Genomic DNA, 16,200 nt, shown 5'->3' with positions numbered 1-16,200 from the left:
AGACGAAAGTGCTAAAAATATTTGGCGATGCCAAATGAAGAAATAGGAGACTTATACGACTATTTAATTTTTGTTAATGTATCTTTCTTTCTCTGCTTTAACAATCCACCGAAGCTTTTTAAATGTGGAGTAAACAATTGTTTAATAGATACATTGTAAAATGTACAATTTCTTCTGTGTTTAACTGACTGTACAGATTGTCCTTGTCAATATTACAGGACTGAGTGTACAAAGTATCATGGACTCTGTGAGTGAGGAGTGCTAGTGAGTGGGTGGTTATACTGTGTGTGTAATTTGTGTGTGACAATGCCTCAACACATCACTGTGATACATTAACAGCATGGAGGAGATGTCATCAAAGTGGATGGAGAAAAATACTTTTGTTTTTAAAGTTAAACAAAAACCTAAGCTTAGGTAGGAAATTCTTTCATTTTGTGTTTTTCTTTTCCGTGTTGTAAATTTTGATGATCGAGAGAAATAAATTCTTGAGGAATAAATTAAACATTTTTGTACTCAATCTTTGATATTGTAGAGTATTTTTTAAAAAAGTACTTTTGTATCAGATATCATGTTTGCTAAACATAGTTAATTCAAGCACATTAAAGAATTTAAACTGAGGACATTTAATATGAACATTCATAGTTAGAATTTATATGCTTTATTACTTACTCATTCACACATTAATACATCATCAAACACAAAAGCCCCCAGGCACATGTGAAGTAGGATGGTTTGGTAATTGTTACCGGAGTAGACCACAGGATGAGGTTTTGAGTGACACTTCAGGCCCAAAGCAAGAGCATGTTCCCCATTCTGGGCTCTTCATAATGCTGAACAGAAGCTCCTCGATATCACAGTTCATGGGGGATGGAGGAGGGGTTTCCTTCCTGTGCAGTGCTCAGTCACGTTAACAGCAGGACTTGTAATGTGTGAAAGCTCATCTACAGAAGTTTGAAGTGTCTGCTAGTGCAAGAACCACAATTCATCAGTAACTTTTTGTTGGTTTGAATGGCCCTTCATGCTCATCCCCAAAAGGCATGCACAACTGACTATTTAACAATCTATTTTTTGTCTTTTTGTGAATGTGGTATTTTGTCTGGTTCGAATAAAAATCGGTGCATTGCTGTGACATCGACCAGAAAGGGGATGTGAAACAACTTGGCTGCAATTAATGCTCTTAGAGAATGTAGGCTTAAAGAGATTGGGTAAGCTCTTACCATTGGGAAATAATTTACCCAATTGAATGAGTAATTTGTGATTTAGAAAACAAGCTTCATTTCAGTAATATAACTTGCAGACATGTAGTTCTTTAAAAAAATGCAGAAGTCCGGTCAGCAGATCATCTATCAGACACAACTATAGCAGCTGTTCTACTCTCTCTGAATGTCCTTACACAGTTTGACTGAAGCAGTATTTCAATTATAAAAAGGTAGTTTGTTCAGATACAAAAACAGTTTAATCAAAAATTGTAAAATAAACATGTTTTAGATTAAGCATGCATGCAATAGTGAATGTAAAAAATAAGAAAAATGCCCAGACATTTGTTTTAATTAGAATTAAAACAAATGTTTCTAACATGGTCATAGTTACTACGGAGTATCTAGAAGTGGTCACTACCATACTACTGACCATTGGTAAATTGTGCTGCTGTTAAAGCAAAGCATTGAGCATGTGGGTTAGCCATGCAGCATTTGTTTGGGCATTTAACAGAATGCAGGACGGTGGGGTGTCAGCGGTGTGGCTGGTTTATCATAGCATCAAAAGGATAGAGAAATATTTCTAATGTATATAATGGATATGCATCCTTTAAGCTCTACATCCTTTAAGGATGTAGATCTTCACCTCTGTGAAGATCATTCTGCATCCTTCTTTTCCAAGACTTAGACGGCCAGAGCTTTCTTCTTCTTCATGAAAAATGTGTTTTACTTGGTTCTCTCTCCTGGCCTGTTCCTCCTGGGGCCACTCAGAATCTGTTCAAAGAGCCGTCAACCACTTCCTGCAGTTGTTGCTGGTTTTTAATGGAAACTCTGGACTGTATTCGCTCTGTTTTCCTTGCCGGTTAGAAAATAGCCTCCAAAAGAGGGACACTTTGCTACGTTAAGGAGAGTTATTTAGTCTGCTCTTTCAGAGAAAAACAAACCTGTATATAAAGTAAAATGTTGAAGTACTTGCTGTGTATGTAGCGCTGTATGTGTAAAGATGAAATATTAAAGGAAATGTGGTGAATAATTGAGCAGTTGTTTTTAATGACCATTGCAATTGTTTTATTAGAAACCTGCAAGCATTTGATGAGCTGGGAACTCCTTATAGGCTTCTCCAGAGAGCAATTTAAAAAAACACCATCAACTTTGGTGTCTCTGTTTATGGTCATTGCAGTTGTATGGTCTCAACAGTTGTATTTTTTTTCAGATGTGGTCTTTTCTTTGTGATTTATTTTTTAAATTTAAGGAAGGCTTGTTTAATTTCTGGGACAATAATCCCTTGTTAGTGGTAATGTAACTCAAGAAGCCTTATTCCTCTGTATGAGCACTTATGGATCTGTTGTGTGCTCCTTAAGTTAGGGGTGATGTTAGGTGTGTCAGTGTTCAGTCACTGTTTGCAGTTCACATAAGAGAACACATGCAAATTGTACATATTTGGAAAATATAAACGACAGCACAAAAAAAAAAAAAATCAGAATTGAGCATTAAGGTCTTCAGTGTGAACATAGCCTAATAGTCATCATTTGAATAGATTTGTGGACCTAAACTGTGGATCTCAGCAGCTCCTCCAGAGTTACCGTTAGCCTGTGTTGGCTACTTTGCAGGGGTAGCCATATGGTGGTAGATGAAAAAAAATATGTGAAAATTTTTTCTTCCATTCCAAAGAAGCAAATTCACAATTTGCTTCTTTGTGCTGATCTATCACAAAAGAAAATTCCACAGGTTGATTTGTGGTTCTAGGAGAACAAAACAGGGAAGAATTAAAGGGGTATAAACACTTTGGCAAGCCACTATAGTAGACAGACCCCTCGGGTAAGGGTAATTTAGAATTGAACACAGCTTCCACCCCTCAGAATATTTATAACCTGACACACTTTTGGATTTCCTCAGTTTTGTTCATGCTGGTATTGTATTTGTGCTATACGCTGAACCTGCTATCATGGAGTCTGTCCATATCCCTGCTTTTGTGATCACTCTAATTCTTTCTGCTCATCTGTGCAGAACTAAATATTGAACTCCTCTGTACAGCCTGCTGGTGTTTGTGTCATTTCATACGCAGTGATGTGGAAATCAGTGATATGTTGTACTTGAATAAGAATTGCTAAAAATACAGAGCAGACTACGAGGACAGGACCTTGAGTGTGTTGATAAAATGACCTTACAGGTGTTTTATTTCTTAATGTTGTAATTTAAAAAGGCTTCCAAGTTTAACAGAGACAAGGATGCTCAGTGTAAGCATATTGCTATCTGGAAGTGCATGTGGGCTCTGTGTCCGACTGTCCACCCAATCTATTTCTACTGCTGTGAGTACATGCTAAAAACACCAGTTTGACACTATAATTTGACCTAATTAAATCCTGTTTTGATACTTCCACTTCAGAGACACTAAGCAAGTCACTGTGAAGGCAGCATCAGACGAAAACCCTTCCTGTTATTGCTCTTTCCTCGTTTTTGATTCTCAGGATTTTCCCCTCGGATGTGGTGGGAGCACATTGATGGACAGAAAAATGGTTTCAGATTTCTACTGCAGTGTACGTCTCTGTGCTCCTTGTTCACTGCAGCCTGTTCTTTTCCTGCAGTGCAAACAAATGCTTCTTTTCAGCTTCACAGTCCCAAGTTGGTGTGCGGACCCCTAGCAACTTCTTAGAAGCAGCCTAATAACCTAATTTATTACCTTGTCAGCTGCACTGTTTTTTGTACTCATAAAACTGAGGGATAGACTCCAAATTAGCTGAGGAGCATAAGGATGTCAAGATTGACGTTCACAGTCCTGATTCATCCAAGCAGACTACTTTATTAGGTACACTTTGTCAGTCCTGGGTTAGATCTCCATTCAAGCTAACTTAACTCTTCATAATGTAGATTTAACAAGGTATCAGACATTTTGGTCCATATTGACATGAATGCATTACGCAGTTGCAGATTTGTTAACTGTATGTCAATGATGCAAGTCTTATTTGCTACACTGAGATCCGGTGACTGAGTTCAGTCAAGAATTGATGACAAGTTGTTAAAATAATTTAAAGATTTAAAACTTGAAATTGTCTTTGACAATATAAAAGTAAAGTGTTATTTCAAATAAAGACCAGACAAATCTAATCGATAACAGTATAACAAGAATAAACATGTCTTAATCAGTGTAAAACTGACAAGTAGTTGGCAAGTCAGCAGCCATTAGAAAGATCTAAATAATTAAAAAATGTGGTTTTCCTGTATAGCAAAATTGTAGAAACTGTTGATCTTCAAAGTGTGTTGCCTAATGTTTTTGAGTTACCCAGCTTTTTAGCCAACAGTATGTTGCGCGGTTTGGATGAAAGCTAACTGTCATCCTTTTGCTTTTTCTGTTTGTCAACCTCATAGGTAAAAATACTCCAAATAGAACTTTTGCCTTTTTGATCAAAGAGGAAGACGAAGAACCTTTATAAATTGTAGCTTTAATTGGCGGTAGGATTGGCACCAGGTAATGTCTCCTGCTGTCATGTCCCATATCGCAAAATCATTCTACTCAGTAATGTCGAATATTCATTACCTGACAGATGTCAACAGTTTTTAATTGACATTAATTTAATGACATGTCATGTGTTTATTGCTGCATTCACCAATATTATTACATCATGTTTTCCTGATATTACTCGGTCCTAATTTTGAACAGTTTAAAATCAAGTCTTTATAAATCACTATTTATAAATATAAATATATCATACTCACCGACTGTTTCAGGGAGACTTATTTATCCTTTAAGACCCACATGAAACAATTGCAACTAAGAATAAAGCTCCAGTGATGTTTTTAAATACGTTAAACTATTAACAAATTTTGAAAAAGAAAAAAAAAACACCCACACACAACTTAAATAGAATCAAAAATGTGCTTTCATATAATTAGGATCCTAAGCATTATAACTGCACTGCATAAAGACCTACATTTAGAGTTGAGCCCTAATCTATGTGGGTCCAGTCTCTGCAGCTTATGTTGAGCTTGGCTTAAAGTTTGACAATGAGATGTCGCAGACGTCTGCGTGTTCAACCACAGCAGCTGTCAGAGAGTTTAATGACTCCTGACAGCACAGCTCTCAGTTGTGCTTTTAATGTCTTTTAACCAGAGGGGTGTGGGGATTTGTATCAGAAGTTTGTTTTTATAAATAGGTTTTATTTATGCAAATTGCTGTTCTTTTTTCCCACTCAGTTGGCAGCCAGTGACCTGGATCAGTTCTGTAATCAAGGACCTCCGCAGCTTAAAAGGGAGGAGGCCATTTCAGAAATCACAAACTGTCTGTCTGATGAGAGGGGGGAGTAAAAAAAACGATGCCCTTGCGTGGCTTTCCATCTTTACACGGGTTTGACTTTCATCCTTTGGATGTCACTTTAGATGATAAGGGGATTCCATTTGAATCATCTTTGCAGCCTCACTGAAAACGGGTTTACGTTAGAGTCTCTCTCTCTCTCTTTGACTGATCTCTCATGTAGGATATCCCCGGCAGTTGTCTTCTGTTAGCCTGTCTTTCTCTTCCACTGCCATCTGCTCGGATCTGTGTGTGTTTTCTGCAGCTGCCATCATATACACAACACCGTGCTCTGCTTTCCAGGCCAGCATTGCCTGCCTGCCTGCCTGCCTTGCTCACGTAAGCCCTGTCTCAAGAGGGAATTCACTCGGGCAGGGTGTAGGTGGATTTGTGGATGGAAAGCATGGCGAGCAACCTTTTGTGACTCAATTTTGCATTTTGTATAGAAGGTGTGAGAGATGAGCTTAAGTGAAGTTATGAAGGTAAAGGTCTATCATGACCGGTACCATCTCTCTTTTCCTCTCAGACTACCTTCTCTCACCATTTGTTTTTCACCACATTTACCAAGAAAAATGAACTAAACATTTAAAACCAAAGCTAAACAATTTGGATGTCGCATTCAAAACTGTCTTTAGTATCTTTCGTTGGTGATCATCTTCATTTGCATGGTTAAAATTATTAAAAGGTTCCTATGCATTCTACAAAAATCTGGAATTTGATTTCTGTATTTTCCAGGCATATGCAAGGAAAAAAATGGGAGTAAATGATGTATGTATGTACAGATTTTACGCCACGTCACATTGTGTCAAAATTGTCTTTCCTTCTGTTTTTTCTATGTCCTTTCTTTTCCAATTTCATGTACTTCCTTTCTTTTGCTGTTCTTGCCCTTATTAACTCCTTCTGTCCTGCCTCTATCATCTCTGACTCTCTATCTAAAGTCTGAGCACTGTAGAAATGTTTATGCACAAGTATTTTATGTTTTAAAGTGAACATGAATCACTAAGGACTTTGGAAAGCTAGCTAGGAAAAATTTGTCATTTTTACATAGAAAATGTGAAGGAAGCCTGTTACTGACTTTAAGCCATAATCTGTGTGTGTTCCCTATTATAGGCCATTACCTTAACTCTGTATATAGTAAAAAGCTGCCAGCCAAATCTGCCCTTTCCTATAACACTAAGTTCGCTCCTTTGCCAATTCAACAAAACATCAGTGATGCAGGTCCGAATTGTCACTGATGTCCTTATACCTGAAAATGTCACCAAAGTCAATCTTTCTGAATCTTCTTGCTGCTGTAATGACTTCTCCACTACAAAGTATTGCAGTAGGCAAGAGCTGGTAACACTTGCGTATGAGACCCTTACTAATCCAAAAAAGGATCCGATTTTAGCATTTCCAACTGGCTCATGACCCGTAAGGGCCCTTCAGGCTAAAAAATAAATCAATTCTGGTCATCAACTGATATCCTAATCATCTACGTCATTGCAGAATAAAGTCAGAAATTTGATTTTATAATTTTAGACACAATGCTTCTTTTTTTCTGAAGATGGGGAAACATGATTCACACATCTTGTTGAAGGGCTGTAAAATTTTTTATTTTGGCTTGAAATAAATTTGGGTAGGGTCCTGTGATGAACTGTTTTCCTGTGCACAGAGTATCCAACCTGTTGCCCAATGAATGCTGTTGCCCAATGAATGCTGCGATAGGTGGTAACCCTAAAATGGATAAATCCAGCTTAGGAAATAGGTCATTGCCATTTTGAAATGATGAAAAATACTGCATGAAAAGGACATGAACCTGGGTGTGCTGTCTTTAAATGTACTTTATTTGGTTTTCCACAAACCTAAAAAATGAAACTGATGTTATTGTTGTATATTGCGATTAGGATTATCATTCAAAATAAATCCACTTTTATTTTATCTGCTCTGCACTTTCTCCTCAGTTGTTATGTTTCCAGCACTCTCTGTGACCTTTAGCACTATCATCTTTGTGAAATGTGGGCATCTGCTGCAGTGAGACTCTACCCAGCATGCTGAATTTATTATGGGCATGAAACCTAGAATTGAAAAGCCATAAAGACGTCATATCTGTTCTATTATTGACGTTTTGCTGACAGATACCATCTGTTTATCTAAAACAACAAGAGTTAGAAATTTCATATTTTGGTTTAATGTGAAATTTGCCTAAATAAACTATTTAGGCAAATTTCATCATGCTGTCTATTGATCAGGTTTGATAATTATAAATCTCCCAAACTGTTTGTGTTCTGCTCTGCTTCTCTTTAAAGGAAAATTGACATGACACATAAATAATAGGGCATCGTTTGACAATATCAGCCCTTTTTCTCTGCTTTCTTGCTCTGTCTGCAGTTTTAATCTGCAAAGTGCACCTTTGCCCATTAGTGCAGTAAATTTGAGCCCTCTAACTTGAGCCAGGATGTGTCTGTAGTGTACCGCATTGCTGCAGTCAGCAGCAGCATCCTCACCAACCGCAGTTCTCTACAGGCATCTCTGTAAGATTACTGCATTGCTATAAAGTGTAGAGGCTGGTGTCTATAATGTATTTTTTGTGAGGTATGTAAGTAAGCTAAAACAACAGGCAACTAATATTTTGTTCTTCTGCTTGCGCATTTTCTCCTAAAATGTAACATTTCAAAAGTTAGAAAAGTTTTAGAAAACAAACATAGTTTGCATTTCTTCAGATATTGAAGAAATGCAATGCAAGAAATGCAGTTTATCGATTACAGTGCCAGTGGATAAATTATTCATTTAAAAAACCAGAGAATGAGACAACAAAATTAAAACCTAAAAAAAAATCTTTATGTGTTCATAAATTAAATGCTTTTCTGTGAATGAATATAATTTTTTAAAAACTGGTGTATGCATCTTGTGCTGAGCTCAGGTTAAGTGACAATACAGCAGCCAATACAGTCTTTTCTTCCCTGTGGGCATCATAGTACAGGGAGAAACAACATTGTGAAAAACCCAGATCTGTTCACATGAATGAATTAAAGTCAAGTGAATGAACATGAACGTTTTAAAATCTGTTAATTCTTCTGTGTTTTTAGGCCTACAGACAATATTACTATCTCTCTGCTATGGCACTTTGTCATTTCTGTCTTACACTTTCAAAAGGTTCATTGAAACAATGACCTGTGTGCAGTGAACAGGAACTGACTGGGATGACATTACCATGCCAGCTCTCTGTAAAAAAATATCCTAGTTTTATGGTGCATGAATATTTTACACTAAATATATTACTTGATTTAAAAACTCAATCTGTGTAAAATTTAACAAGTACTTCTGCTATTGCAAAATAAATATGACATTTATTATTTATATTACTACTGAACAAACCAAAACACTTTTTTCACATACACAACTGTTCATGTTTTAATATAAATTCTGAGCTTTGGAGAAAAACAACAAACACAACTTTGACAATACACTACCATACTGCTCAGCTGTTTGACCTGCAGTCCTGGATAGAATAAAAAATAAACGTTGGCGATCTTCATTGGCTCACTTTTATATATTGAGTGAACAAATTAAATGTAGGTGTTTGAATCTGATCTTGATCAGAATGAGATAATTCACTTGGATTTTGCTTTGCTTGTAAATCTGCTCCAATGCCTCCTGCCCATCAGGGTCATGCCATTATTATCATATGATCAGTGATGACCTGTGATCCATTGGGCCATGATTGAAGTGAGTGGGCACGGAGTGATAAATGTGTCCTTGGGAACATGGGACACACATTCCCTGTCTGGGAAATTGATGTGAGGAGAAAGTCACCTTCATGTTATCGTTGCAATCTCAGTTGTCATGACTTACAGCCGATGGGGAAGTAGAGTAGCATGATGTCCTAAGTACACATCTTTGTGAGGTTTTATTTTACTGATTACAATAAACATCCACAGTTCTGTTTTTCCCCCTCAGCTCTAATGATATTCACTGTAAACGTTTTTCATGAGATTTTGATTAAATTTCCTTTAATTGCATATGTGCATACCTTACTCCCCAACCAACCATAGCCTGGCTCCTTTTAGAGACCATGCTACAGCGATGGCCTGTTTCTTGGGAAGACATTTTGAATTATTCATGGAATAGGGTTGCTCTTAGCAGTAGATCGGTTGTGTTTTGCTGTAGTGAGCACGTACAGGGACAGCGATTAGCTACCATTGTTGTTCAAGTAAGAACTCAAGTCTTTGGCTAGTGATTGGGCATGGAGTTTTGCCTTTGTTTTGCCTTTTTCCAGTAATGTTTATTATATTTTGATGTGATTACCTCCTCTTTATGTCCTTTACTGGAATTTCTTTAATACATTTTGCCTTCAGCTGTGGAAAACTTGAAAGATTGAATTGGGCTGATGGTTTAGTCATTCAGCTCATGTCTGCAGACTCAGTGACAACATGACTCCATCTAGTGGCGGAGTTGTGCAGCAGTGAAATTGTTTCCTATGCTTTTCTTTCTCTTAAAGTGACTGTTTTATTGTAGTTTTTAGAAGGAAAACAAGCATCATATGATGTAAAGTTATAAAATGATTTATCTTGCTTGATGTGAAACATCCTAAACTGCTGACTTTTGTGACCATTTGCACCAGATGCATCAAGGCCTGGTCAACTGGTTTACTGCTACATGGATACAAACCTTTTTAGATCCCTTTATTTTCTCTCAAATGTGTTTGCCATTATCAAATGTACCTTAGAGGTCCAGGTTGTGAGTATTCAGATAATGATATCTGATCACTCCCGTTGGCCTGCGTGAGTTGATCAGATGTTAATGTTAAAAAAAAAAATGGTACAAAAAGGTTAACCCTTCTGCGGCTTAATACTTTTTTTTACTACTCCTCTTGTTTTAAAGAATGTAGTTTGATGATAATAATCAGAGTTGTAGATTGTTCGCTGGTCAGTCTGTATAGTCCGTATTGTGCTGATTTGCATATTCTTTAAAGTATTGTGAATATCTTCGGTGTGCTAACTGCTGTTCACTTAAGCTAGGGACACACTGACAGACTGGTTTTTGTTTCCTGACTGAAAGACTGGGGTTCGCACACTTACTGTGACTTTGCCTGCTGAGGGACTGTGAGATGTTTCAGACTAAACTAAAGCCAATTGAACACATCAAAATGCCACAGAAAATCTTGGGAGAGCAACAAACAAACAAACATATCAATAGGTGACGCTAATAGAAGCTACTCACCAGGAGACGGGATAGGCTACACTTCCGCATGAAATGAATGAGACATATTTTAAAGTATGTTAAGTCTCAACTCGCATGTGAATATGATTTGGATGGTGGTGACTGTATTCATGCTGAGAGGTTGGAACATGTTTTTGAGGTTGTTTTTTTTTCCCAATGACTCTCAATGCTGGATTTAATCTAAAAATCTAAAGACAGTAATATGTACAAATTATTATGAAGACACTATGATAAATAAATTCATTCATTATGAGAAAAACATTTCTAAAGCAAGTCTCATTACCTTTATGTTTATTTCAGTAAGGTTCTTCATTATTTACTGTTTTAGTCTCAACTATCAAAGTATCTCATTGTTGATTTTTCATCATTACATAATTGTAATTAGTTAAGGTGTAGTTTGTATTATATACAGTGCTGTTTTGCATTTATGTCCATAGTGTTGATGGTAACAAATACAGGAAAAATTATGATGTCCCAGCCTCTCTTATTCATTGGCGCTCAGCAACATTCATCTACAGTTGGTCAGTTCACACTATCAGACTGCGTCCAGATCTGCCTCAGAAAATTCAGACACGTTTGTTTGACTGTGACTGAGTTCAGGTCAGTTCTCTTCATCAACTTGCAGACTCCAGGCTTCACCATCTCTCACACTAGCAGATTTTCTCTCCCTGCAGATTGACCACAACTAGTGGAGACTGACACAGATTTTCCCAGATTGGGGTCATGAGTGAAATCTGGCACAAAAAAAAAAGTTTTGTGTTTCTCAGTTTTAGGGTTTTTTCTATGTCTACTTCATCCTCTTTAAGGACATGGCTGCATTGTACTAAGAAAACAGGACAATTTAATATTAATGTTAGATTTTTCAGTGATGACAGTGATGATAGGAATTGTAATCGACCATGATTTTCCTCTGAACTCTTTCTATTTACAAAAATGGTCATCTGTATTAAACTGTGACACAATGTAGCTTAATGATGGGTTAGGGTTAGCAGTATTAGCAGTTTCTCATAGTACAAAGTAATAACTTCAAGAAAATACCTGCATGATACAGTGAAACGAGAAAAAAATCCTTTGGTAAAGCTGTTAAATTCCTGATCTGACCAACCAACAGTTCAGCTGTCGCAATGTTCTTTTATTAAGTTGTAAATATTCTACATTGAGTTTCCTTCTGTTGAACCTTTAGTCTACTATTAAAAACAGAGTCACACTCAAGTGTTTTCTTTATTTTCCTTACAGAGTGATCAGTGATCGAGTGTACCCTGAGGTCTCTGTGAAAACACACCACCCCCGGCAGGCTGGCCTCACCCCCTCCCACCTGCCTCCATGTATCCTGAATCGACAACAGACTCTCCCGCCCGCCTCTCTCTCCGACAGACAGGCTCACCTGGCATGATCTACAGGTGAGCTGGTGCATATTTATATCTGACTGATTTTGATCAGTTTAGAGAGAGCTTCTCAAACGGAGAATATCGCAATTAAAAGGTTTTTGTAGGGAATAGCATAAACTCTTACTAAACCTACATAAAGTGCACAGGGTGGGCACGGAAAATAATCCAGATATTTGCAGTACTATTTTTAGAAAGGAAAATAGAATAGGTCAAATGTGACAAAGAAAACAAAGACAATTTGGTTTAACATTTTACTATATATGCTAGTTGTTGTATCCTGCTATGTGTTGCTCTTACTTGTTTTGAACTTTTTCACATTTTGCCAATTTGTAAACAAACTACAGTTGGCTACACTAGATTTCACTTAGGAGTATAAGAATAAATGGGTTTGAATGGAAACATGTCACATTTTTCAAATTTCTGTTTAAAACATTTAGAAATCAATGTATTATTTCTCTTCCACATCACATTGGTGAAGTTCACATTGCCCTGCATTTTGCTAAATCACCAGCATGGGGTGCTACAGACTCATCTGCTTAATATTCAAAGGCAATAATGTCATTTCTTTTCTCAAAATCTTCATAGCTTTTCTTCATATTATCCATAATATTAAGAATATTGCATTCTATGATTCATAAAAACACTAGGCAGGTATTAGATCCCCATGTTTAATAGGTTTGTGTAATACGAAACATTTTATTGGCTCAAACTATTTCAGTTCACCAGTCTTATTGAGTTTTACTGAAAGGTTTACTGCAAGATGTATCCCCTGTCAGGCATACTACCATATAACTGCATGCCATCTACCCTCCTTACTGCCTCATACACAATTTAGTGACGCCACAAAATGACTCAGGTTGTAACATTATTCTAACTAAAAGATTGACCAGACTTTTTAAAGTTCTGGTGAAGTGATACTGACTGGAATACAGCTTTTGATGATGCAAAATACGGTTGGTCAAAATGTCTGAGTAAATAGTTTTTTATAAACATTAATTTGTGCATAAATGTTGGGTTGTAATAGTGTGCAATTGTGTTTAGTATTACCTTAGCACAAGTGTGACATGTTGCAACAGGCTGTTTGTTAAATATTGCTATATCCTAACAATGCTTCCTAACTCTTATTGAGGCTATTACATTCTGATTTTCGTCTACATTGTGTGTTCTTTGTATCTCAGTTTGTCTTTTTGCTGCAAAACAGTTTTTTTTTCTTCAGTTTTTTGTTTTTGTTTTTTCTTGTTGTATGTCTTTGGTATAAAAAATCTATTGAAGGAGCAGAAATGTACTATTTTTGCTTTGACTTCCTGCTTCCTGCCAGGTATTATTTACCTAATAAATATTCTGATTTAGGTAGAATATGTGAAATTTTTTTCATTCTCAGCATCATCTGTTTATACAGATTCTGTACTAAATTTTTACTTTTATTTTCTTATTTTAATTTCAAAGTATAAAACATTTGTCAATTTTAAATATTTTTATAATTGACTCTAGTTGTCTCTTTCCTTGTGGTAGATTATTTGATTGTGGTTTGTGTCTTTGTCTAGCTTTTTTTATTTGGTGTAAGACATTTTAAGTTAATGTTGTTAAAGTTAATTAGATCTAATTGAATGAACATTTTTAGAACAGTCTTAGAATGTAGACATTATTCAGTACCAAAGTTGCTGTCTTGTCGTCTTTGCTAATACTTTTGACCTTGGAACATTCTTGAACCAATTAGGCTGTTTATGTAGTGAAAAGTAAAGATGACTTTTACATCTTGACTTAAAAAGAAATGTCTCTATTGCTGCTGTTTGATTAAAAATTTTTTTGCAGTGAATGGGTACAAAAGAAACATTTATAGTAATTAACTATGTCCAATAAAATATACTGATTGAAAACAGAGAGCATAGCATATACCAGACCATTAAACAACATTTCTGGTATAAAAAATGTGGGCTCAATGAGAAGTATTTTTAATAAATGCTTAAAGGTTGTTATTTTCAGTAGGTACTTTTAATCTAAAACGCAAACCTACTGAATATGACTGGAGTGTACATTTGCATTTCTCCACCCAAATTTTTCTATGTATTAAAACAAGAATAAAGTTGGACATTTCTTTTGTAGAAAAAGACACAGTTTGCCTGCCAGAAGAGTCCCGCCCTTTACTATTTTCAACAGTTCTAACAAATGTGAGCAAAAACTACAGGTGCTTGCGTGTGTTCGGGAAATAAATAGCCAGCTTGAGCTTTTTAGCTTTTATATATATAAAAAAAAGTTGTTCTGCTGACTCTGGTCTGGTGCTTTTGCTGATTAAATTTAACTTCAAATTTTATCTTAGTCTTTGAACACAGAGCTTGAAATCTTAACTTATTGGGAAAAGTAGCTAGATCTGACACTTTTTTAAAAGTAGTGCAAAATGATTGTCAACACATATTTGTTAAATCATGTAAAACTAGTTATGATGTGTTTTCTGATTACAATAAATACCAGTGCTTAAAAAACATGCCATTTCACAAAGGGCAAAAACTTTCCGTCATGCCCACAGTTCAGTCTTTTTAACGAGAGAACGTTCCAGAGTGACTCAAATTTTTCCTTGCTTATAAAAGAGATAAATTATACCTGTGTTTCTCTATAAAGAAACGGAAAACAAAACGGTAAACTATTCTGCACAGTACATACATTTCATTAAAATCGTGGAATTTAGTATTAATAGCATAATGTTCCAACATTTGCATGTAAACATACCACCTAAGTAAAATCATATTTGAAATCAATTCAGACATTTTGCTAATAATATTTTTTTTCTATCAAAAAACAATAAATGATAACATTATTACTTAATTCTATCTGAGGAGCAGTTGGAATAATTTTGCTTTTTTGTTTTGGACGTTTTTTTAACTTTCATTGCCCATAAAGCTGGTATATTTAATAAAGGTATTTAATTGTAAGAATTACAACCTTTCATAAAAATCAGTATAACAATACATGACTGTATTTTAACACTACTAGCAAAAGTTAATGCATCTACATTTTTGCATTTTTGGTTTAAATCTTTAGTTTAATACCACAGTCCCGTGGAACCGTGATGTTTTACTAACTTTTGATACTGCCAGAGTCAAATAGTGACTTGTCCTTTAGGACATAGGCAGATAAAATCTGCTGTGGTGTCATCTGATGGGATGTGCTGTTGGAAACCAAAATGTTTCAGAATGTGCTATCTGTGTTTCCTCCTGCTTCCACTTCTAGCACCGTAGGTGGCTAAATGTTCTGATTCCACTTCACCTCTGTGTGTGCGCCACTAACACAGTTTCTTTCCTTTCTATATTAATGAAGTCTTTACTCTTTCCTCTTTTTCCTTGACGTCTTCAGCGCTCGTTATGGGAGCCCCAAACGACAGCTGCAGTTCTACAGGTACACATCTGTCTCTGTATCTGACCATCACTGTGTTCTTTGTGATGACATTGACAACGCTGCTTTACTCTGAGTTCTGAATTTATTTTGTGTGATCTGTGTTTGTGAATTGTTTATATATGTCTTTGTTTGCACCGTTTCTATGGTCTTTTATGTTTTATTTTACTGTAGTAACCTTGCTGATGTGTCTAATACTTGCTGTTCTGTCATTTAAAACCATGCTCATCCATCTCCTGCAGGATAAATAACCTCTCTCCATCTACTATTTAGCTGCCATTGCACATCCAGCATAAACCTGATAGTTGCAACTATAGATTTTGTTACATGGTTCCTCTTGGAACCTTTAAATAAACAATAAATGTCTGTGTTTGGATGGGTTTTTTCTTCTGTTTTTATTTTCTTTCCTCATGATACTTGAGACGCCCACTAATCCACTTGTCAATTGCCTACATGTGATGGATGCTCTCATCTTTTCCTGAAATGCCTTATAGACATTTTTTGATACATCTAAGCAAATATTCATATTCTTCTGTCATCATTTCCAGACCCCTTGGGAGTTGGATCTGATGTTTCTTTTTTTCCTGGAAACCAGAAACTAAATCTTGATTCTTTTTGAGGAAAAGAATCCTCTTCTTGTCAGGATGTAGATGGCCAGCCCTGTGGTTGCTTAAGAGTGAGGATCATGTTTTATAGTCCTAATATTCAGTTCCTATTCTGCTGATACGGTTATAAAAACCCA

The 16,200-nt window shown here is 36.1% G+C and overlaps 1 protein-coding gene across 4 annotated transcripts in view; it reads left to right on the top strand.

Moving 5' to 3' along the window:
- LOC102227926 (voltage-gated potassium channel subunit beta-2) overlaps positions 1-16,200 on the top strand; it is a 94,899-nt gene that overhangs the window by 22,145 nt on the left and 56,554 nt on the right. For 3 of the 4 annotated variants that reach the window (XM_005796952.2, XM_023324696.1, XM_023324695.1), the window contains exons 2-3: positions 11,920-12,083; positions 15,420-15,461. In XM_005796952.2, the coding sequence (XP_005797009.1) occupies positions 12,007-12,083; positions 15,420-15,461 (119 nt within the window). In that variant the 5' untranslated portion in view covers positions 11,920-12,006. The remainder of the gene's footprint in view (positions 1-11,919; positions 12,084-15,419; positions 15,462-16,200) is intronic. The other variant, XM_005796953.2, reaches the window with a different exon arrangement.

Source organism: Xiphophorus maculatus, chromosome 20 (genome assembly GCF_002775205.1).
Source record: "Xiphophorus maculatus strain JP 163 A chromosome 20, X_maculatus-5.0-male, whole genome shotgun sequence".
Lineage (NCBI taxonomy): Eukaryota > Metazoa > Chordata > Actinopteri > Cyprinodontiformes > Poeciliidae > Xiphophorus > Xiphophorus maculatus.
This window is presented reverse-complemented; position numbering and strand designations above follow the sequence as displayed.